At 38.7% G+C, this 25,647-nt stretch overlaps 1 protein-coding gene across 12 annotated transcripts in view; it reads right to left on the bottom strand.

The window, feature by feature from the left end:
* The window catches only part of RANBP17 (RAN binding protein 17), a 359,547-nt gene that overhangs the window by 61,477 nt on the left and 272,423 nt on the right, over positions 1-25,647 (bottom strand). For all 12 annotated transcript variants that reach the window (XM_042233660.1, XM_060400223.1, XM_042233661.1 and 9 more), the window contains 4 exons: positions 20,790-20,893; positions 15,019-15,107; positions 5,464-5,571; positions 3,240-3,322 (listed from right to left, as the gene is read on the bottom strand). In XM_042233660.1, the coding sequence (XP_042089594.1) occupies positions 3,240-3,322; positions 5,464-5,571; positions 15,019-15,107; positions 20,790-20,893 (384 nt within the window). The remainder of the gene's footprint in view (positions 1-3,239; positions 3,323-5,463; positions 5,572-15,018; positions 15,108-20,789; positions 20,894-25,647) is intronic.

Raw genomic sequence — 25,647 nt, 5'->3', positions numbered from 1 at the left:
ATAAATCTAGCGTGACAATAAATAGCTGCAGTCCTGGTTGAAGTGGCAGTAGAGCCCTCTCCTCCTCCACCTCTGCAGGGTCTCTGTGGTATTATCACGGGTCTCTAGGGCTCCGAAGAACCCAGCTGGAAAACCACCGGTCTGTTTTCTAGGTCACAGCAAATAACAGTGGCTTGTGTATCACTTTACAAATTCAATCTAAGCGTAGTATTAAGCCATACCTTAAATGCACCTGCAACATTTACTGCTCAAAGAAGCCTGATGTGAATTCTTAGGCATAGCGGACAATTGTAGCTGTTCTATCCATTTTTTAAGTTTAGATTTTTTACACCTTGAGGTTTCTTAAATTAGGCATCTAAGGAAGAAATGAAAGCAGTTCCATTCTTGCCAGTCTTATAAAGACAATCACTATTTTTCCCTTCTGTGCACTCTTCAACCAATAGATGTCACTAAAGATACCATTACCCAGAGGCAAAGGGAAGAAAAGATCAGACAAATGGAAATTGAGCATAAAAAACATCCAGTTCTTAAAACTGAGGAGTAGGCTTCCAAAGTAATAACATTTATTACACTGCATGCAACATTTTAACCAAAAATTTAAGAAAGAAATTTCTTTTATTAAGTTGCTCGGGCTGAATGGATCATAGCACTAAATTTTGAAATACATGTTCTTGAAGCAATTTAAAACTCATTAGAAATAATAGGCTTGGGCTAGTAGAAAATGTGGTAAAATCTAATCCTCATCCAAATGTTACCTGGGCTGCACAAACAGGAAATTGTTTTGTGCTACTGTGGCTAACCTCATTGCTGACCCTGAGCTGTAACGGCAAGAGCAGCTGAGAGCTGAAGCAAAATTAAAAACTTACATCAAAGTATATCATGACAGAATGTAGATAAATAAAACAGCATATCGAAAGTATTATTTTTCTGCCAGTCTCATTGAGCAGCGAGGCAGAGGTATTCTACAAAATATGTAACAAATCAGGCGCGTTTGGAAATGAGTCCTTCCCCCACTGCACTGCCTCAATCATCAACAGCACAAACACTGCCCACGAAGGTGAGCAGAGAAGCCCAGTGAGGATGGCACAGAAAGGATCCCAGTGTTCTGGCCTCTTTCCCACATAGGTTTTCCCTTCCTTCACCTTGGCTTACCCAGAAAATAAGTAATGCTGGCTCTACTGTACCCTTCTAGCCATTTTATTTCCCCTCACCTTCCAGACTCCTGGATGGCAGCCATAGGATCTCTCTTCAATGAGCATATCAGAATCTCCAGAGGTAAAAGCGTGAGTAATAAAACATTACACAAGATAAAGACAGACAAAATCAGCTTGGCTGATCGGGGTCAGCATGTGGGATTAGTGAAAGCTGAAAAAGATTTTTCCGCTACTCTGTGTAATAAAGTGCCTGGGTCAAAGTCACTGGTAACAAAGTTGAAGGTCATTTTTCTATTGAGCCTTCATTTACTTTAAGTTTTAGGATAAAAATCACCATACTTTAAAGAACAGTGCTTCATCAAAAATACCCTAGGTACAATCTTCATGTGGCAACTCCCAAGTGGCAGAAAGAAATATGGAAAGACTACTGTCTGAAGTTACACAGACTTTGAATGAAATTCCCATCTGACTATTTGCTAACTATGTATTATTTGGCAAATCTTTAACCTCTATGAGCTTTAATTTCCTCATAACGGTAAACACAGTAGTTAACTTATCTAAGGCCTTTCCGTGCACTATGTAACTGAATCCTCATAAGCACCTTCTAGACTTCCCTGGTGGAGCAGACAGTGAAGAATCCACCTGCAACGCAGGAGACCAGCATTTGATCCCTGGAACGGGAAGATCCCCTGGAGAAGGGAATGGGCAACCCAGTCCAGTATTCTTGCCTGGAGAATTCAGTGCACTGAGGAGCCTAGCAAGCCACAGTCCACAGGGTCACAAAGAGTCGAACATGACTGACTAGCACAGCAATCCTAACTAGACAGAGAGGACAGCAGGTATTCATTATTTCTAATTTTATATATGAGAACACTAGGACAAGGAGTGTCTTAGCTGTAGTGTCTTAGCTGAAGGTCATGGAATTGATACGTGTTGGTACTAGAACTGGTACTCAGATCTTTTAATCTCCCCAAACTGTGTTTTTCCTAAGATATCATGCTTTTGGAAAAAGGTCCAGGCACACATCTTTGTATGATAAGACACTAAAAGGAATTAGATATACCCTGAAAACACAACAGAAGCTTTACAAAATTCTGTAGAATCTGTTTCTAGGTATTCAAACAGAAGTATGAGAATCACAGCAACTTCTGAGGCCAAACATAGAGTTGGCTGTTGATTTGGGAAAGGAAGAACAGACAGGCAAAAAAGAAGAGGACAAAGAAAAGGAGGATCCCGGGAAACATCTCTCAGGGAGAAGAATCCTGCAAGGAGTCTAGCCTGCAATCAGTATTCAGTCAGTGTGTGGAACACCAACTGAAGATTCTTATCTATTGTGCCATTCCCTGGCTACATAAAGTTCTCAGAGAGCTGAGAATTCCACTGATGAAGCTGTCAGAGTTGGCAAGCAGAAAAAAAAATTACCAATTTTTTTTTTTACTATAATTGAATAGGACAATCATTTCTGTAGAACACTGATTCTAAGGGTATGGTGCCCTCAAATTCCCTATAATAAGACATTTACTACTCTTTACCAGGATGAGATGGCTGGAGGGCATCACTGACTGGATGGACGTGAATCTGAGTGAACTCCAGGAGTTGGTGATGGACAGGGAGGCCTGGCATGCTGCAATTCATGGGGTCGCAAACAGTCGGACACGACTGAGCGACTGAACTGAACCAGGATATCTCCCCCAGATTCAGTGTCAGTGACACATTGGTTTAAGCATGCTTTGACCCAATACACTAAACTCCCTAATTTAAATTTTAGCAGTTTTCAATATGCTGTAACTTTTCAATATCCTATTTCAATATTGTATCTATAGTGCATTCCCTTTGCTCCTGACACAAAAGTTTTAGCTAAAAGAAAATTCATCAGGTTTGTCAGGCAAGATCTGTAGTCAAAGGCATATTATTTATTTTTCCTGATGTCAGTATGATAGCTACCCAGCTTTCTGCACCCCTGTTATCTACTTCGCAAATTCATACAGATATGAAGTTTCAAAAGAACAAAATAACTAACATCTTTCTTTCCTCCAAAGAGATAAAAGTTATATTGCAGAGACAAATATGGAAAAGGATACTCACCATAAGTGCAAATCATTTTACTAGCTTCTCTGAAGAGAAGAATTCCATTAGGAGATGATACATCAAAATTCAAACGCTGGGATCTGAGAAATACAGCAAAAATTTAGACTGTATGTACAGATAAAGAAACAAAATATAGGATTAAAATACCCAGAATTCTCATTTATTACAAGTAGCAACAGTACAATTATCCTTTTTTAAAAGTATCATTCTATTAAACAAGTGGTGACAAAATGTATGTGCTAATTTTTTACTAAAGATACTAGGACAATACAATTATTTTCATTTATTTGCTCATTCAAATAATTCATCTTTTATCTGTCAAAACGATATCCTGACGTCCTACATTACAGACCTCTTAGCCCCCTTTCCTTTCATGCAAACGTCTGATAGATAATAATAAAAAAACCAAGCATGTCAGTTTATATAGATACTTGTATAGAAATTTACACTTGAGATCTCCTGTAGTGCCTAATATACATCTTTAAAACAAATGAGAATATAACAGGAAATCTAAGTACCTTTAATACTGCTCATATGCATAATGGATCATCTGATACTTCAAGCATATTTCAAACACATTAAATTACATACGAGGCTACAGTTTCCACTGCACATAGCTCAAGTAAAGAGAAACAAATCCCAGAAGTTCTAAACGAGAACAATTTTACTTCCCTAGTTTCTGATAGGTGGGGGGACAGTCTGAAAAGGGCAAAGGACTGACATGCCATCCTGGCATAATATCTGCTTTTTAAACATCACTTTGACTTTAGTTGGCTCTAATCTGCCTTGCTGCTCTCTGCTTTCAACAAATAACCATATATTTCTAAAAGGATCAGTAAAAATATGAACACATTATAGCAAAGAAACACCAGGAAGCAAAGATACTTTGCTAAGGAATAGAATACATTGCTAGTTCTCTCTGTGTTTTCAAAATGCTTTAGAATTAAGTGCAGTTATAACTTATTAGAAGTGCTATTAGAAACACTTGATGGCTGACATACAATTCCAATTAAAGAAATGTATGTACACAATTCACATTAGGTTTCAGAGAAATATAAACAAGATAACATCTTCTGATATTATAGATTTTTGCCAAGTAGTTCTGAGAACAATTGTGCTAGATATGAATTATCCATCTATGGCAGATATAAAATATACAATGTAATAATTTTTTTCCTTTAGTATTAAATGTTTTATCAGTAATTTACTATTAATTATTTTGCTGAAAAATAGTAATTTAATAAAAACTAAATTTCTAATATAAAATATATAGCTACCCTTCCTTTAGTCTTTAAGGCACCTAGAGAACAGTTTTTAAAAAAACCTAACAGCTTTTAAAAGAATAATACTCACATTTATTTATTTGCCAGGTCTTTTTCCACCTCTGGTTGTAAAATTTTTAAATTATTGCTGTGAAACACTCAGCACCAGAGATTAAATTAGAGATGCAATCCATACTCCTTCCCTGTCTGGATATCTCCCTTCCGACACGCAGTTTACAAAGAGGAACTGATGAAACAGGATTGCTACGTGACAGGTAGTCTGGTGCTAAGCCATATTCATAACGACACATTTTAAAGTGCTAAAACCAATTAGCTGATTGCCGTGTTTCTCTTTTAGCTACACCTTTGTTGATATTTATATGCAGAGAACCCGAATCTCTGCTTCTCTGTGCAAATCACAAGGTTAACCAGGCAATTTCTGAGAAGTGTTGTAGTTGCTATTTAAATAAAAACTGTGAGTGTATAAATCAACCACATATATGCATTTTGGCACAAGAAGGATACCTTAAAAGTCAAAGCAGGGACAATCCCCAGGGCTTTTTGAGACAAACTGTATGTCCATGAAATGCCCTTGGTGCCTCATCCACAAAATAAAGCATCTCAACTCAGAGACCTCTCAGCTCCTTTTCTCCTCTACAGAAAGCAGTGAAACAGTTAAAATCACCTTTCCTGCATTTCATGCTTTTGAATCTTTTAGATAATGATGGCTGTGGTCTTCCAACTTTTCCCCCAGTTGCCAGAGTCCCCATATACACCTAATTCTTTCTCCCCAAAGCTTTCAACCTTGTATCTCTAATTCTATTGACCTCGCCGATCATCTTTGGTTCCTGGGTTCTTGCTAAGCCTTAAATATACACACACTAAGCAGGAAAGTCTGGTCTCTGAAGCACGTTACCAAATAGTGGATTGCTTTTCCACTTGCCTATCACACCTCGTACCTGTTTTGCATCAGTTCTGCCATAAGTTTTAAGATGGGAGTTGTACATGCTGGCTCTCCATACCATTGCTCAATAGCCCTCTGAAGAATAGGAAGATATGTTGGGTACCTGTTATGAAGCTTGTTAAAGAATCTAAGGGTCAAAAGAAATATTGGTCCTGAAAACTGGTGCCACTGAAAAAGAAAAAAAATAAGGAATCCACACTTCTTCTATGTGTAGCATACTTATGAAGTACCATGTAAGCAACATATGATATTTACAGCAGTATACTTAATATTTGTAGGAAAGGAAAATAAATTTAGTTCATGAAGGTAAAAACATCTGAATTGCTATTATCCGAGTTTCTTGCACTTCAAATCACTGAAGAAAAAAATTAGTGTTTATTATATAACTTTTATCAATAAAATACATAAAATTAGAAAGTGAAAGTGTTAGTAGCTCATTCATTCGTTAGTAGCTCATACGACTTTTTGTGACCCCAAGGACTGTAGTCGGCCAGGCTCCTCTGTCCATGGAATTCTCCAGGCAACAATACTGGAGTGGGTTGTCATTCCCTGCTCCAGGGATCTTCAAAACCCAGGGATGGAACCTGGGTCTCCCACATTGCAGGCAGATTCTTTACCACTGTGCCAGAAGGTAAACCCCATGTATTTATCTCTCGGCTTAGAAATTATCTACATACATTCTTTTCCTTTAAAAAAATTGTTTACTATTTAGTAAACCCCATGTATTTATCTCTCGGCTTAGAAATTATCTACATACATTCTTTTCCTTTAAAAAAAATTGTTAACTTAATCAGCTGTTTAGTTTCACTGTAGCTCCAAGGAACATTCGGGATAATAGCTTGAAGAAAAGCTTTCAGTTCAGTTCAGTCATTCAATCATGTCCAACTCTTTGTGATCCCATGGACTATAGCACGCCAGGCCTCCCTGTCCATCACCAACTCCTGGAGCCTACTCAAACTCATGTCCATTGAGTTGGTGATGCCATCCAACCATCTCATCCTCTGTCAGCCACTTCTCCTCCCGCCTTCAATTTTTCCCAGCATCAGGTTCTTTTCAAATGAGTCATTTCTTTGCATCAGGCGGCCAAAATATTGGAGTTTCAGCTTCAGCATCAGTCCTTCCAATGAATACTCAGGACTGATTTCCTTTCGGATAGACTGGTTGGATGTCCTTGCAGTCCAAGCGACTCTCAAGAGTCTTCTCCAACACCAGAGTTCAAAAGCATCAATTCTTGGGTGCTCAGCTTTCTTTATAGTCCAACTCTCATATCCATACATAACTATTGGCAAAACCATAGCTTTGACTAGACGTACCTTTGTTGGTAAAGTAATGTCTCTGCTTTTTAATATACTGTCTAGGTTAGTCATAATTTTTCTTTCAAGGAGCAAGCGTCTTTTAATTTCATGGCTGCAGTCACCATCTGCAGTGATTTTGAAGATTAAAAAATAAAGTCTGTCACTGTTTTCATTGTTTTTCCATCTATTTGCCATGAAGTAATGGGACCAGATGCAGCGATATTAAGTTTTCTGAATGTTGAGTTTTAAGTGAACTTTTTCACTCTCCTCTTTCACTTTCATCAAGAGGCTCTTTAGTTCTTCGTTTTCTGCCGTAAGGGTGGTATCATCTGCGTATCTGAGGTTATTTCTATTTCTCCTGGCAATCTTGATTCCAGCTTGTGCTTCATCCAGCCCACCATTTTCTCATGATGTACTCTCCATATAAGTTAAATAAGCAGGGTGACAATATACAGCCTTGATGTACTCCTTTCCCTATTTGAAACCAGTCTGTTGTTCCATGTCCAGTTCTAACTGTTGCTTCTTGACCTTCATACAGATTTCTCAGGAGGCAGGTCAGGTGGTCTGGTTCCCCATCTCTTTAGGAATTTTCCAAAGTTTGTTGTTGGCATAGTCAATAAAGCAGAAGTAGATGTTTTCCCGGAGCTCTCTTGCTTTTTCGATGATCCAGTGGATGTTGGCAATTTGATCTCTGGTTCCTCTGCCTTTTCTAAATTCAGCTTGAACATTTGGAAGTTCTTGGTTCACGTACTGTTGGAAGAAAAGCTTTGGGTAGCTTTAATCTACTCAAGGTCAGTTTGCTAAAAGCAGGCCCATGTATACTAAAGGAGAAATTGTCAAACATCCTCATCAATAGTGAGTGCATGCCTTGCATGCCTCTGATAAGTTCATGGCTGAGACCACCAGATCCTGGAAAACTCTGACTCAGCTCCACTGGTCCTTTACCTACAACTGGCCTCCTCTTTACCAAATGCACACAGGATATAAAATTAAGCCCTAAAACTTCAGCAGAAAATACCCTTCCTATGCTACTACCTTCATTTCTTTTTTCTTTTCCTACTTGATAGCATGTTGAAGAGCAGAGACATTACTTTGCCAACAAAGGTCCATCTAGTCAAGGCTATGGTTTTTCCAGTGGTCATATACAGATGTGAGAGCTGGACTGTAAAGAGAGCTGAACGCCAAAGAATTGATGCTTTTGAACTGTGGTGTTGGAGAAGACTCTTGAGAGTCCCTTGGACTGCAAGGACATCCAACCAGTCCATTCTGAAGGAGATCAACCCTGGGATTTCTTTGGAAGGAATGATGCTAAAGCTGAAACTCCAGTACTTTGGCCACCTCATGCAAAGAGTTGACTCACTGGAAAAGACTCTGATGCTGGGAGGGATTGGGGGCAGGAGGAGAAGGGGATGACAGAGGATGAGATGGCTGGATGGGATCACAGACTCAATGGACGTGAGTCTGAGTGAACTCCGGGAGTTGGTGATGGACAGGGAGGCCTGGTGTGCTGCGATTCATGGGGTCGCAGAGTCGCACAACCGAGCAACTGAACTAACCGACTGACTTACTGACTCTGTCTCTTTCTGATGTTTTCTAATATGCTTGTCTTTGTTTCAGATGAAAGTGCTGAATTGAATCACTTCATATTGTTCCTTTCCTGTGTGTTATGGGTAGTGACCTCCATGGTGAGGAAGATCACGATTTTCTTCCCTGCTCTTGGAATAAATTTCAAGTTACTTGGCATGGCAAACAAGGTCCTTATCTGGTCCCTGCCTACCTGTGGTCTCATCTCTTAGTGCTCCTGCCCTTATCTATGGTTCAGCCATTCTTAATTCTCAGCAAATCCACTGATGCAGACTCTCCCTTGCCTCCATTCCTCTATATGCTGGTTTTTTCTGCCTAATACATTCCAAACTGTATTTCAGTATCTAGCTCAAGTTCTACTTCCCCTGGGATGGTGAAATTTTCTTTTTCTTTTTGTCAAAGGGCATCAGTCTCTTCCTCATCTAAGTTCACTTGACCACTTTGACCACCACTCTTATAACAAACTGTATTATGGTTGACTGCTTGTATTACCCATCTGTTCCATTAGACAGTGAGTTTCTAAAGAGCAAAGACCTGTGTCTGCCCAGTATGTTCCTGCTGATTCCTATCTGTCCCTCATATTTCATCAGAGATGCCAATTATTCCAAGAAGCCTCCATGACACCACCCCTAATCCCTCCCACCTAAGAGTGTCTCCTGTGCATGGCGCTGGTGCCCTAGTGCCCTTTGTGCCAGTACTATCACAGCGCCTCATCTCTCCTACCATATGCTTTCTGAGAGCAGTGCATAGGCAGTTACTGCATGCATGGACCTGGCACAAAATCGATTTCAAAAAATATCTGTTGCGGTAAACGTGAGGTGTAGCGTACTCGGTAAGACCTACCTATTTGATTCTTTTAAGCTGTGCATTTCACTTTGAAGCTTCAGGAAATACTTCACAAAACATTCAATGAAAATAAGCCCTCAAATACCTTAAGAGTGTCATGCGCCCTAAAAATGCAAAAAGCAATACTTTTGACCCCCTAGATATACCATATTAAGGCTGTATTTGAATATATAGAAACAATTTACTTACGTATTTATTGAAGGCCTAGTCTATAAATGTCTTATGACTGTTAGACTCTCTAGAGACATCAATGAACCAAACATTAAAACAATCCCTGCCCTCATGGAATTTATATTCTAATAAGATAGAAAATTAAACATATATATGACATATTAAAAAGTACTATAAAGAAAATAAGGCAGAGATAAGAGATAAGAAGTGTGTGTGTGTGTATGAGATTTCAGTTGGATGAAAATGAAAAATACAAAATCAATAAACTTGACTATTAACTGTATTTTGGCTACTGTCAGATAACTTAAAGTTTTATTTTTTCTATGGATTAGAAATCTGTTGCTTTTTTTTTTAACAGATGGTAAATGCTATGTGCTGTGTACTGTGCGAGGGGCCAGGGATCCAGAGACAAGTAATACATGGCTTTTGTTCCTGGGAATCCATGCTTCAGTGTGGGCGATACACACATGACAGGAACGCTCTGAGGACCGAGATTCTGCAGCAATGCTGGAGGGGTACAAATGAGAAAATACTCCGCCAAGAGAACTCAGCAAAAACTCAGGGCTCATGATAGGAACGCTCTGAGGACCGAGATTCTGAAGCAATGCTGGAGGGGTACAAATGAGAAAATACTCTGCCAAGAGAACTGAGCAAAAGCTCAGGGCTCATGAGTGGGAAGGACCTGGAGCCTCATCAGGAGACTGAAAAGACTCAAATCTCAGAACCTAAGAATATCATAAGCACCAGAAGTCCCTTTGCAAAGCATTCTTATGACATTAGGGCCATCATATTTTTCAGAGCACACTGTATTCACTATGGGATCAGACCTGGGGATATGAGAGGATGTTCCCTTTTCTGTGTGGAATGAGAGTGGGGCCAATTCTAATATGCTTCTGACAGAGGTGACTGCCACAGAGAAAATGAGTGATTACTGGGAGGCGGAGTCGAGGTCTACCAAGCAGGGAGGTTAAAGGGCTTCAGAGCGAGGGTCCCAAACTCAGATTACAGGGTGAGAATCAGAACCCACTTGAGGAGATTAATTTTCCAGTGGCCTTGTGAGAACCACATATATATGGATAGGAGGAAGACAGTGGGGAGCCCTTTGGTAGAAGTGGCACTGATCTAATTGCTTTCACCCAGAAAGATCTGTTCAATGAATTCTGAAGGTCAACACCAGATAAACAAAAAAGATTAATGATTTGTTATTGCCTTATAAGATGTTAAACATGAAAAGCTGGAAAGCATGAGGTTTGCTTATTGACGACACCCATCCATCCATCATCCATCCAACCATTTGATAGTTACTTACTATGTGCTGGACCCCAAGAAAGTAAAAGTTAGTAAGAATGTAATTCTTTTTCTCTGAGATTTCACAGTAGAGAAAGCATTCTAGAATACTAGAAGGCAACAAAAGAGCTTTTGTTAAAACTTTTAGGAGGTAAGAGTGTGAGGATGTGGTTCCAGAACAGAAATAGGCTGCCAGTTCAGAGCCTTTTGTTAAAGTATTCCCTGAATGTGAACCATCTATATCTTTGTTCATGGAGGCAAGTGCTGCTGGGAAGCCTTCTGGCAGATGCCTATCTATCCTTCAACACCTAGCTCAACTTTTTCCTCCCTGGGGAACCTACTTCTTGCCCCAAACACCAACCTCTTCTTCTTCAAAGTTCATATGGTCCTTGGCATGTGTCTGTTACAATACATTGATGGTTTATTAGTTATTTATTACAGCCACTGGATTATGAGCTTCTAGTGAGCAATCAACTTTACTCACTCTTATAAAAAGCAAACATTTTATTAATTTCTCATGCTTAGCACAATGTACTAAAAAAAAAAACTGCAGAATAGCATATTTTCAGGATTACTTTCTTCCCTATTTCAGTTTGTCCAACACACTGCTAACTATTTTCTTCTTGAAATACAATTCTGATTCTGTTAGTCAATCAAAACTATTAATTACTTTATACCATCAGTGGAGTAAGTTTTTCAGTTCCTTAGCCTGATAGTCAAGGGTCCCAGACAACCTGTGTCCAACCATAAAATAAGTGGTATCTTTGACTAAATATTTTTTCTACTACTCTCCTTCCTAAGTCTGTACTTAGACCAACAAAAACCCTCTTGCTTCACAATTCCAATAGTCCAATCCTACTTATTTGCTAAGATTCAGAGAAATGTCTTCACCTTTACAGAGCCTTTCCTGATGCCCCAGATAAATGCAATCACTTTATTTATATTTTTTATGGCACTTACCATCTTCTATATTTTATTACAGTCATTTAGGTAGTTACCTAACTGACTACTAAACCATAAGCTCATTTTGGGGTAGGATCTAAGAAAAATCTACATCCCTCATGAATTTTAGCATAGTTAGAGAAATATGCTGGATAGGTGAGCAAATCAGATTCCTCTGTCTCATTCCGTATTAGGGAAAGGAACTCACAACAGTGGTGGAGTGTACTGACTTTGTGCCAGACACTGTACTAAGCCTATATACGCACATATATATATGCATACATATCTGTGTGTGTGTGTGTACATATATTAGTTCACTCACTTCTTATACCTGAGAGATAAATATCATTAGCCCTGTTTTATGGAGCAGGAAACTGTGATTCTGAGACATTAAGTAATTTACCCAAAACCCCACAGGTTGTTAAGTGGTAAAATCAGGCCTGGAACTGTTCTATTTCAAAGTTGTCCCCGCCCCGGCCCCCGCCCCCTTACAAATCTCAAGGTCTTGACTTATCTTTGTATAATACGTTTGTGCATATTAATCAACAGCACTGATTGCATGACTGAAAACAGTGGACTCACAGATCAGAATTATGACAACTTAAAGAATAAGTGTGAGGAAACAGCATTGTACACATTCCTTCTTTTAAATTTTTTTTTCAATTTCCTGCTGGATTTTTGATACTTAGGTCTATGTATGATCTGGGAAAAGCTTAAACAAGGCGACTAAGTTCACTGCAAGGTAAGATGCTTTTCACTGTTACACTCTCAGTATCGGGATAAAGAAGTAGCAGTGATTCGTCTTCAGTTCTCTAGTAGTGGCACAATTTATCAACATGGTTGCTGTGTAGTTCCAGGCAATCTAGGCTTGGAAGGACAGAGTGATAAGCAATGTAGTTTGTGTACCAGTTAATGCAGTCAGTGTTTATAGAAATGCTTTTAAATTAAACAGCTAACCACTAAAATAGCATTTTATCAAATAATCACCATAAATAAAATGCATTTTGACTTTAAGATGACATGTGCTCTTATGGGATGTTTCTTCTGCATGCTAAGGACTATACAGAAAATTAAAGAACACACATTTTTTTTGTGGATAAAAGGCAAATAAACTTTCCCCAGCAGTAATGTGAGAACCATCACTGACGGTTTGACATATCAATATTTCAGGAAGAATAAATGACTTTCATATCTATGTTTTTTTAAATCATATACTTACTCATTTTTATATTACTAGAATACTTTGGAAAGAATCTGTACTTTATCACCTGGAACTGCTTAAAGTATTTCAGAATATTTTAATAAAGCTCTTTGAATTATCAAATAATGTAACTTTTAAACAAATTTTACTATTATTATAAATATTTGCTCTTCATCCCTTGCCCAAAGGAAAACTATAAATCTTGCCTCAACTGAATGAACACCATTTATCATATTCATTTTGTTGTCAATACAATTATGAAAAGCCTTTGGCCTTTTCCCAAGGAAGCTGATTTGCTACTGAAACTCAATTATTATAAGCAAGGCTGGTACCAAGCCACCTCGTGTGGCAATCTAACATAACTTCCTGCATAACTGACACTTCGCCCTCCGCCCCTGACCCTAATAACATCGATGTCTATGGGCAAAAGGAGGAGACAGTGGTTTCTAGTCCAAAACAAAACAGTAAGTCTCAAGGTTTTCCCGTTTGCTATTTTCTGCCATCTGCTGGACAAAAGTTTCATTTCTGATAGGTGCCCAAAAGAAGGAGCTAAGTGAGGAAATGAAAAGGGCTTAATTAAAAGTTAAATTATAGTATGTTCTATAAATTTTAGGCAGTACCAATTACGACAGATAGTTCTATTATTTGATGGTGAGGGGAACGTTCTTATCTTAACGCTTGGTTTAAGATTGTTGATGAGGAAAATGTGAAGCATTACTCGCTGGACATCCTAGAACTGTACTTGGTTTCAAGATAACCATCAATTTCAAAGTGCCAAAATGAAGCTTTAGTAATTTTTACAATGAACTAGAGGTTTTGCTTTGTGCGCTTCTATTTGTGTTTAGAGAAATGACAGAGTCATGTGTGATTCGTTTGTTCTCCACAAAAGAGCTTTATGGCTCTCCCTGTGACTCTCCATGTGAGAGTCTACAGTCGGCATGTGTGCTCTGCGTGCTGGGGCAAAGACACGCACGGTTTCTCAACGGACGGAAAGTCTTATCTCTAACCCTTCTGCGGACACGCAAATCTGATGAGGTAGGTTTTAATAGTGAGTAAAAATATAAGTCACTATTCAAAGTAATGTCCAACAATTTCTTTAACATGTGGAGATCTCCCTAAAATGTACCCCGATCCTGTTATGTTTTTGCCATAAATGTGCCATCAGTTGAAGACTATCTTTAACAAGCTTCTTTTGCAATTTATGAGGGAGGTTTGATAAAAAGGGTTTGAAAAGAGCAACTGAGAAATAATGTAACTTAAAAAGGAAGTTGTTTAAGGTTACAGAATTTCTCTTATGCACTGATGGTTTCCTGTATTGAACACAAAGGCATGAAAACATTATGTTACTTATATAACTTGCCTAAACTATCACTTTCTGTTAAGATCAAACAGGATTCACATAATACTGTTAAAACAATATTAATAGTAACATCTATGCTTACCTGTTATGTTCCAGACATTATATTAATACAAAGTACACTGCCTATTTCTATGGTTACAATAAGCCATGATACTGGATGTCTCTTTTTTTAGATGAGGAAATTCAGAGAGGTGAAAAAAATTGCCAAAGTTCACACAGCAAAAGGAGATCTAGGAATTCAAGCCAGGTCTGCCTAACACCAAATCCATGCTCTTTTTACTCATAATGATGAGGCATTTCTGTGCGGGGATTTTGTTTCCTTAATTTTTTTGCTGTCTGTACTAAGCCTTGGCAGTGGTAAATTTAAATTTTATTTCACATGAAAAATCCTAACCATTTAATTTCCCCTTTTCTTGTCCGTTAATGTTTTCATGATGATGAAACACTATAGCATGATGAATTAATCAGCCTCAAAGAGAAAAAGTGAAATCAGCTCTGCTATTTGAGATAGAGTAAAAATCCAAATCCCTTAGAAAATGCCAAATGGTAGGCTTCATTGATCTTGATTTAAAGATGCTAGCCTAAGAACCCCGCAACCCCTGCATAAACAATCATTTGGGGATGTGATTTTTAAGTTGTCAATATTTAATGGCACCAAAAAAGTGACCTCTCGGAGCTGGGTCTCCAAGTGCTGTGCTCAGTTATCTGCACTGCTGCCACTGTGCTGTAATTTTTAGCTGATTACACATTAGTTCATTTAGCTTTGTTTCCTCTTCCCTACTGTGCCATACTATTAAACGAAAGCCAGGGGCCTGGCATCCCTCTGTGCACAGAGCTGGTATTGTCACAGTGTAATAAGGATACATCCAGTCAAACAGCATGGTGTAGCTGGTCTTTGTGTTCAGTGCAAAGGCAATCCCTCGAAGATCTCTTGCCAGCCCGATCAACATACGCTGTCAGTGGGAAAGAGACACAGTAATTGATTTTCACGTTAGCACAGAGCAGATGGAGTAATAATCAGGCAATAATGACCACATATCTGATTTTGATTCATTAGCTAAAATGTCTCGCTCAGATCTCTTTCTATAGAAAGCCATAGACTTTTTAAGCAAACAGACCATCAGATCTGCTGACCAACTCTGCTTCTTATAAATTGAGCTAAGTCATAATTCCGGTGGCATAGAAACATTTAGATTAACATTTTTTTTTCTGAATAATGCCAAATTAGAAAAAAAAGAGGACCGATAATTCCACAAAACAGAAATGTACAGGGTCTAGACATTATAAAAGCAAATCCTAACCACACTGGCTTGTAAGGAATCAGCCCCACTAGGCAACACAGAGTCTCACCTGAAAGCGCAGTGGCATTTAAAGATCCCTAAGGAGTATTCTCAGCAACTCAGGACAACATAAAGCTAGCCAGATGGCCTGCTGGTACTGTGACACACCCAGAATGGCACTCACATTCCCCAAGCAAGGAAGAGAGTTCTTCAATATCAGAAGACTTGCATTTAAACCCAGCTTTACTTCTTAACTGTAAGACTTTAAAGCAAGGCAATTTATCAGTCTCAGTTTTCTCATCTCTAAAAGGGGCTAATAATGTCTTTCTTACAGAAGTAGAGTCAGGAATAAATTTATGTAAAAATGCCTAACAAGAGACTGATACACACATATGTGTTCCATAAATATTTAGCCTTAGAGAAAACAAAACAAAAATTTGACTCTTAAATAAAAGAGATTTGATTTTACTCTGGACTCTTACTTAATTAAGCTGTCCTTAGGATGATGTTTGGGAAGAGAGAAAGAAAACCCATGAACAGATGCTAGAATGTCAGAACAAAGAGTACAAATAAACATAATTGCAAAACAAGGGGGTGTGATAATTAAGATATGCAACTGTGACTTCTGAAGATACTGTTTTCAGTGGAAATACTCTGCTAGAAAATGGTCTCTGAACTTTTTTGTTTAGTCAGATTTTCTTCTCCCTCATACTTTGGTAATAAATGAAAATCTCTACAGGAGGGCATTTAAATTAGCATTAAGGATCTTGGAAGTGAATCCTGACCATCATTTAATGGCTAAAAAATTTCAAAATCGGAAATAGTTTATCTGTCACAAAGATCAGTAATTTTTGATTCCCTGCCCTCCCATGCCCCGTACCTAAAAGGTGACTCAATATAACTGGAAGTTTTTTTTAATAGGAATATTAGTTTTTATACTGCATAACAGCTTATAGAATGATGGCAATCTGAATTTCTGAATCTGTACACCCTGAACGTTTGTTTCTGCTTCTTTAAATAACTTATTCCTTTTCCTTTCATAAGCTTACCAGTACTTATTTTTCTATAATTGGCTAGTCTCTCTGTAGTCGTCTCATATGATTGCTACTTTTTTAAAAAAACCAACACATTTTGCCTCTTATGGAACCCATTTTCATCACCTGGAACCTTTCTCCTCTTTCTCAGGAGAGCTTTCCATGTTTCTTGCAGCTTCCAGAACAAAATATGTCTTCTAAGAAGTCTGCTTTGAACAACTCTATTCTAATCCTCTTTGCAGTCTTCCTATCAAAGCGGCCTTTTCCGGCTCTATTTTTATTATGCACACTTACAGGTTACATGCTACTCTTCAAATAACCTTAAGTTTTCACATATACATAAGGTACTCACCATTCAACTCTAAACTGGCCAATAGGAAAAATGAGTTTCAGTTTGTGTCTAGTGTAAAAGGCTCTAAAAATATTTTAGACTATCCTTATTACACAAAAAGGTTAATGTTTATCACAAATTTTTCTTTCTTAAAAGATGCCAAGTTAATAGAAGGGCTAAATTTATGAAATTATATCAATGTTTAATATTAGAAAACGTTACTACAAAGCAAAGAAAGCATATGACAATATAGTAACTATGTTTTCATTAGATTCAATTGAGCAGGAAAATGCAGTGTTAATGTGAGGAACAGATTTATTATGCTCAATTTTTTTAATCTCAAAGCAGCAACAGTACTGAAGTAATCTATACAGATGCTCAAACAACACTAAAGAAGTACTTTCTTGATAGTCAGAACACACCCAGTTTTGGTATGAGACAAGGAAAGCTGCTAATTAGTTCAACCAGGCTACCAAACAGTCTCAGAAAGCAAAGGGTGATGTGACTGAAGTTTAGGGGAGGAAGAGGCACGGTTCACCATCTCACTTAAAACAGTGGGGAGAGGCTTATTTCAAAAGTCGCCTTTCTCCTATAGCTAGCCATACATGACTAGTCTGAAAAATGAGAGGTCCTTATAAAGTGAGGCTGCTTTGGGGAGTGGGCAGGTCTGGGGTGCCTAATCCTCAGGATCCTTTCTGGGATAGTTCAAGGAGAAACTGCTTGGCGTTTCAGCCTTCTGCATGGTGAACGGTTGTCTGTGTGCCAAGTGTGAGATGGATGGGCTGGGAAACAGCTGAAATGCGACTCCTTCCACCCTGACCCCCAAAACAGGGTTTCTAATGGAAAGTCTGACAGACCCTTTACCGTAGTGGCACCACTGGGGGCAGCTATAATATTATCCTCATAATTCTACTATATAATAACAACAAAGAAAAAGAAGGTGAAGGGTCATTGTGCTTTGTCTTTAGAATTAAGATGGCTGTCTTCATCCTTACAGCATACTCTTAATTCTGGAGACACATCTTAATAACCTCTAAATAGTTCCAACAAAAGAGCCGTGTCAGAGGAATGAGCAGGCCCCAAGGTGTTTCAACTGGAGTGTTTTCATCTGCCTTTATTGCTCTATCCCTCTCCAGAATTAAGGCAATAACCTGTGATAAATTATTCAGGAACTGCTACAGGGATCAAAGCAAAATCATTCTGTTAAAGTGCTGTTTGCAACATTTGGCACTTAGTGCGAAAACTTTTAATGTGCGCATGCTGAAAATCTAGGATTTTAAATAATTTAACATTGTGGAGTTTTTACGAAGGGACTAAAGATAGCAGGTTCCTATTTAACTGCTCCTTTTCCTCCTAGAAGTTTTCATTCATTTTCCTAAAACCGATGACGTCATGGCCAAATCAAAAATGATGCATGGGTAGTCAGGGTATCGGACTGCATTTTACTAAGGGCACAATTACAGGGGGAAACATTTACTTGAATGAACTAATGCTTTAGAGCCAGGGTTTGTCATGGCAGTTTCTTCCTTTTCCCCTTTACTCGGAAAAGAAAAACCCAAGACAAAAATTCAAGGTTCTCTTCAATTTTATTAGGACTAAGTAAGAAAACAAAGCTATAAATTTAGGAGTTTTACAGCATTTCCTCCTCTCACAACCATATTTCAATTTGGCAACGTAGGTCCTTAATGTTTGTGCTCATCCTGAAATCTGCATTTGAAAAATATCTATAAACAGGGAGTTACAAAATCCTGGTAAGGGTTGCAAATTAAATGAATTTGGCAGTCCTGCGGCATTTTCATAGAGATATTTTAACAGCATCACCTCCTGTGGATTGGAATACTAAATACTTTATTGAAGAACAAAACAGTACTGTTTTTATCTTTAGTACTTGCAAAATGAAGTACCTGAAAGCACTTTTGCATGTATTATTTATTCATCATGATAGAAAAATAGCCTTAACCTAATAAATTACATTTAAAAGCATTTAGTGCAAAAGTTTTGTTTATGATAAAGCAACAGATTTAGTTCTTTATCGGTAGCTTAAAGCACCAAGTTTTCTTTATACAAATTAGACAGATGGTGCTTACAGTAGAATTTACTAAAGGTCTGTCACAACAAATGCAGCCAAGCTGCATATTTAATCACTGCAGAATCTTGTCTACCTGCAGCTGCCAACTGCTAATCCAATTTCCCTGATAAATGTGGCAAGAGACACGATCAGCAATAAAGAGCGTCTAACTCCATTTTCCTGCAGGGCGTCTTTTGATGAACATTTAGGGCGGAAGCGCGGAGTGCACTGTGTGGCCTTGGTCCGTGGCAGCTGCATGCATTCTGAGGCACAGTGCTCAGGTTACTCACTTAATTCTGCCACTATCATTACGTTGCTATTGATCTCAGTAGCTGTTGCCTACACAGCATTACTCTAGATGAAGCTGAATCAGGCAGTTATCATGCATCAAACTTGCTCAAAAGCCTGGAGATTTCCCCTTAATTACTTGTGATTTTATTTGCAAATACCGTTAAAGTGTAATCAAGCAGTCACTTTCCAGAGTCGTTAAGAACTTGCTGGTTTAGGGATATATCACTGGAACTCCATTAAAAATGACTCTAGGAAGATGGTTTCTATCAAACTAGATGGGATTACATCAAAATGGGCTTGGAGTATAATGAAATCTTCAAATGAGACAAATGTAATTTTTAAAAAGATACTCTTTTTCAATCTTACTGCTTCTTTTCTGATATAAAGGGCAGAGATGGCCACCTTAAAGTTGCAAAGATTTATTTTTGGTCATTAAAAATATTTGGAAGACAACTGAAAAATAAAGCTAACCTGAGTAGAAACTCTGGTGAAGAATTTCAGCAACATTACAAACACACAGAAAATCACTAAGATCTTTTTTTACTTTTAAAATTCTATGACAATTGCATATTGATAAACATTCATTTCAAAAACTCTACTTCAAAATAAAAGGTACAGTGTTTAGTTGATTATTTTTTAGTAGAAGAACTACACTAAACAATCACCAAAGGCCACCATTCTTCTATTTGGCTTCTTAGTGCTAACATTTCCTTTTGGTAGAGAGAAGAGCTGTGCAAAATGATGGTCAGTATTTTCACTGTAGCTCAAATAACAGTAAACATGATTCAAGTATCAGCAGCAAAGGTGCCTACATTATCGGTATATATTCATTAGTCTTTTAAGAATACTAGCCAGTGTCAGTCTATTTAATATAGCCCTGATGCATGAGAATTTTAGAAGACGTTACTCCTATTTAGCAGATCTCGTGTTCCCCATCCCCCATATTAAAACATGGGGCTGTGTTGTCACAAACAGCTTGCTACACACTTAAGGATTTTACTAATAAAACATAATGTTGTCTTAGATATTATGACTGTTGCCACAGCTGAACTGACTTGTCAAATCAATCCTAATATGGCTCCCACAGGCACATAAAAACCTTATTTAGCTATCAGTTATCCTAATCACTTTGTTCAGTTTAAGAACGCAATACTTCAAGACCAGCTCCTATTTATACATATATGCCTAGCCATTTAATAAAGTCTTGATTTATATAAATTCTTGTTCTAAAACTATTTAGAGAGGTGGTGTTTTAGCACGTGTACATTTGCGCATTCCCCCATATAAATATGCTGAACACACAGTGCGGGGTGCATGAGGGAGCAGGGACATCCAGAGTGGCGTACTCACGAGACATGTGCTTTGAAAAGATGCTGCCATGGGGGACAAATACGTCATCTAATCATAAGCTGACTATCTGCAACCATTTGACAACCTCAAAGTCCATTTGTATAAGAAACTAGAAAAGCACGTATATGAAAAGTACACCTCGAAGACTCGTGTACGTGGTAAATTAAGACCGATGGGGCATGAAGCACACACAAACATGCAGACCTTTTTCCGAATTTAGGCCTGGATTTTGTCCTAGAACGAGCAAAATCACCTTTTCCCATGTTTGGAAACAAACCCACCTTTACATCTTCTTGTTTAAAGTTGTTGTTGAATATCTGTAATACTGTTTCGAAAGAGACTGTAAGAGGCAGCATGAAATTTTCAAATTCATCCTCATCTTCGCCTATCAGAAAAACAAAAGGGTCATCACGGTTTGAAATGCATGCTATTGTCCATTAGCCTTCACACTGAGTGCTTTATTCAGGCTCAGAAATGCTCTCGAGAAGGGGTCAGCCTGCATTCACATCCGTATCACAGTCTGTGCTTTGGCTCATTGAATATTCTGGTGTTTTGCCTTCTCTTTTGCACCAAATGAAATAGCAAAATTACTTACCAGCCATTTTTTTCTCTGGCTCTTTATTGGATCAAACAGACTCATGCCCCAGGCACCTCAGCCTTTCAGCTTTTAGGGCCCCCAGAGCTTCCCTAATGCCTCAAGGAAAGCCCCTGTCAAAGCCTCAGAGAACAAGGTCTGTTTTCCTTTTCTCTTTAGGTGCCAAGGCCCTAAAGGACTCACAGACTCAGGTGCCCAGACAGTGCTAAGTTATTATTCGCTTTTATTTATGTTCTTTTTTATTAATTTGTTAAATAGATGTCAGGGAAACAGGATGGGGTCCTGCCAAAACAGGATGAGGTTCCTCATGGGTCATTATGATTTTAAGTACATTCTCCGTGAGTACACTTCTTTTTGCAATAAGCTTCTTTTTCTTTTTATAAAAGCAGGAAGAGACATTTTCTACTGTTTTTCACTATGAAAGTAGAATCTTCACTTAACATATGGATATGCACAACTGACAGTTTGCATTCTATCCTTCACAAGAGTGGGTTCCTTCAAATGAGAAAGTTTACTCATTCATCCTATGCCACAGGGAATTGTGAGCCCCACTTTACAGATGAAGAAACAAACAGAAATGTTAAGTGACTTGCTTAACGTAGCATACTTAGCTGGAGGTGGAATTATACTGTCTAGATCTTGTGATTTCTGTGCTATCATTTTTTAAATAGACAGAGAGGAAACAAGATCTCAGAGAAGAACCCAGTGGATCTCAAAGTTTGGTCCCTGCCCTAGCAGCATCAGCATCACCTGGGAATTTGTTAGATATAAAATTTCAGGTTCCGTCCCAGATCCAGCAATTTTTGTTTTAAGCAGCCCTCCAGGTAATTTCCGTTCAGTTCAGTTCAGTCGCTCAGTAGTGTCTGACTCTTTGCAACCCCATGAACCAGAGCACGCCAGACTTCCCTGTCTATCACCAACTCCAGGAGTCCACCCAAACCCATGTCCATCAAGTCGGTGATGCCATCCAACCATCTCATCCACTGTTATCCCCCTCTCCTCCTGCCCTCAATCTTGCCCAGCATCAGGGTCTTTTCAAATGAGTCAGCTCTTTGCACCAGGTGGCCAAAGTATTGGAGTATCAGCTTCAAAATCAGTCCTACCAACGAACACCCAGGACTGATCTCCTTTAGGATGGGCTGGTTGGATCTCCTTGCAGGTAATTTAGATGCATGCAAATGTTTGAGAAACACTGGCCTACATGTTATTCTACAGATAAGGAGGGTGGACATGAGTTTGAGCAAGCTCCGGGAGACAGTGAAGGACAGGGAAGGCTGGCATGCTTCCTGGCAGTCAACGGAGTTAGAGAGAGCTGGACATGACCGAGTGACGGAACAACAGCAGCAGGAGGGTGTGGTCCAAGGCGACACACACAGAAAATCAGCGGCAGGATCAGGACCTTTTGACTCTTCAGGAGTGGCTGATCCGGCTTGACCCTGACCTTTGGTGACTCCTCTTTCCCCTTTAAATGTATACACTTTGTTTCTGGAGTCCCACAGATTCAGGGACTTTGCTTTGCTGACAAAGAGATGTCAAAAGGCCGATGACTCTTTCCTAGTGTGCTGTTTAACACAAGGATAAGGGTACTAGGTGAAGGGAAACCAAATTATAGTGACCTCGAGGTACAATGGCAGTGCGTCTGACTCCAGATTAAAATCTCCGCTCTGCAAAGTTGACTCTGCAACCAAGTTACTCCTCTTAGACACACCCTCTGTCAACTGGTGCTAACATTAGAGATCTTTACAGGAGCTAGTTTGATTTGTCAAAGCCTAGGGTAAATGATAGCTTTCCCAATGTCTGAATCAAACGCCCCTTCACACGCTCTCTAAGATTCTACTGCCAGCTTTCCCACCTTCCTCCGGGTTCCCACAGCATTTTGTTTGATTCTTTATCGGCATCTGTCAGTCTGATGGGAATGGCAGATATTTTGGCAGATAGCTAACCCTAACACTAAAAATACCACCTACAGCATTCCACCACTACCACCATTAGATGAGGATACTGTGGGGGTTAAATGAGAAAAAATTTATAATGTGTGTATGCAAATGATCAGATCTATCAGCCCACAAGGACAGTATCTCTGGCTTTGCTCCTGGAGAGCTGAAACTGCATCTTTTTGCTTCTGTGTGAAGGAGCACGATGTAGGTAAGACACGTGATAAACAGACCCAGAGCCTGGCTCCACTACGTACTTTCCAAGTATGGATATTTGCACTTTGGGTCTCAGTTTTCTCATCTATAAAATAAGAAAGAATAGCTATCTTTGCAGATCACTGTGTTTACTGAATGTTTTCGCACACACACAACAGACGATGCACCTGGAACAGAGCCTGGTGTGTATTAGGGAAGTCGTGCATGTGAATGAAGAGAAGCTGCTCAACTAAAGGTCAGTTTTAGAAGCATCTTATTTTCTTAACACCAAAGACAGAAAAAATACTGACTGGAGTAAACATCAATTCCTTACATATATAATACATTATATTTAAACTATGTAATCTCACCCTTCTAAAGATGGGATTAATGAGATCAGTGATAATGATCACTGCAGGCAGATAGGGTGCTAAAAAGAATGGATGCTTTGAAAGTTCTATGCTTGAATCCTGGTTCTGTCAGTATTAGCTGTCTGGTTTTGGATAAATTCTCTTCACTCATCTGTAATTAGAGACATAACATTTACTTCTTAAAGGTAGCTGTGAGGATTAAATGACAAAACACCTGTATGCCCTGTTGCTTAGTGTCTGGCACTCAAAAACGATAGCCAGGGACATTTTTGTTGTTTTGAGCGTAACATGAACTTAAGAGAGGTGATTATGGTGGTCAAATAAAGTGTTGACAATGAGGTTGCCAGCCCAATATCCTTCCTCTGGGAGCAAGGTAAGGATGTTTACTCAGAACAAAGATAAACTCAGAACTTGGAACATTTAAACCCTTCATGTAGTATACTGAGTTGCAGATTAAAAAAATTCCTGACTATCTCTTTCCTCATCAAAGTTTGAGGCAAGCAAGGACGTTAGGAGCATAAGAGAAAGCCATGAAGATGTGAAGGGAAAAGTCAAGATGCAAATACTAAAGAAAGCAATGTGAGCAGCGAGTCTACTTACTGTCACTTCCTCAGAAAGGATTTCCCAGACCGCTCTACCCAAACAGCACACAGTGGGTGTCCTCCACCCCCACCCACCTGCCAACCTCCTAAACTACTCCACTTTTCTTGAGAGACTTACTATCACTAGCTATTAATTTGCTTATTTATTCACTGTCTTTCCTACTAGAATGTAAGCTCCTTGGGGAAGGAACCCAGTCTGTTTTCATCATAACTGTATTCCCAGTGCCTAGAAAAGGGTCAAGAATTTGTGTAGTGACTGGATAACAATAGCTATTTCTTGAGTACGTACAATTGCAGCCAATGAATCTGGTACTTAATCTACTTAACAAACACCTATGTAGCCTTTACTATCTTCAAAGCACGGTTACGTCAATAATGGTCACAACAATCCTATAAAGTGGTATGATTATTTCCTTCAATTTAATGTGAACTGAGAGGTTGAAGGAGTTAAGCAGTTTGTCCAACATCTTCTGGCTGGTAAATGTCAGTGAACCACGGTCTCCAATTAGTTCTGCTTTACTCCCCAACTCTACTTCATGTTCTTCCCCTCTATGTCTCCGACAGGGTGGAAGGGGTCGGAGGTAGGGACTGAAGTCAGGATCACAAAATCTTGACTTTGCAGTTGCATGAAATTAGAAGAGGGTGAAGAACAATTAATTTGGTTCTGATGAGAAAAAGGGACTCCTCCACAATCACTTGAGCTTAAGGTGGGCAAATGAGAAACATTGGTGCATTATTCCCACAGAAACATTTATGTGTCAATTGGCACTGTTCCTATTATTGCAATGATATGTTGCATCATCTCAGCTGGAAAACTGGTCATTTTTGTTTACTCATGTGAAACACTTTATACATCTATTAAAGATTTTCCCCCATTGTGTCACTGACGAAGGTTTCATTTACTGTCTTACAACTTCAGATTCAAGTATGCAGTCACATATTCAGTATGCCAAATCGACATGTGAACATGTTATGAATAATAATGGAAGCTGCCAGTTTCTTTTTTCTAACAAGACAAGGGCTCAGACACCAGCATAATCTGCGAGGTTGCCGTGTCAATTTCTAGGCTACTATTTCCACTGGCATCCGGAGAAGTAAATATTAACACAGCACTCTACGTTCTCAGTCATGCATTGATCAAAACACTATTCCTCAGGTTTTAGGGAGACACCTAAAGCTAAATTCCCTCTACTGGATTTCCAACGAACTGATTCAGCAGAAAGTCACTCGTTTTTGAATTTCAATTTTTTTTCCTTCAGCGAAGTCACATTAAAATACAAATAGTAACTATTTTAGTGTGTTGGCTCTTAGATATTTTATTTATAGGATACTTCATTTGTTATTTTGTATAATTTAAAATCTAGATTGGTGGGAATGTAAAATGGTGAAGTAAATATAATATGATTTAGTGACTATGGAAACCAGTTTGGTAAGTACTCAAA

Source organism: Ovis aries, chromosome 16 (genome assembly GCF_016772045.2).
Source record: "Ovis aries strain OAR_USU_Benz2616 breed Rambouillet chromosome 16, ARS-UI_Ramb_v3.0, whole genome shotgun sequence".
NCBI lineage: Eukaryota > Metazoa > Chordata > Mammalia > Artiodactyla > Bovidae > Ovis > Ovis aries.
This window is presented reverse-complemented; position numbering and strand designations above follow the sequence as displayed.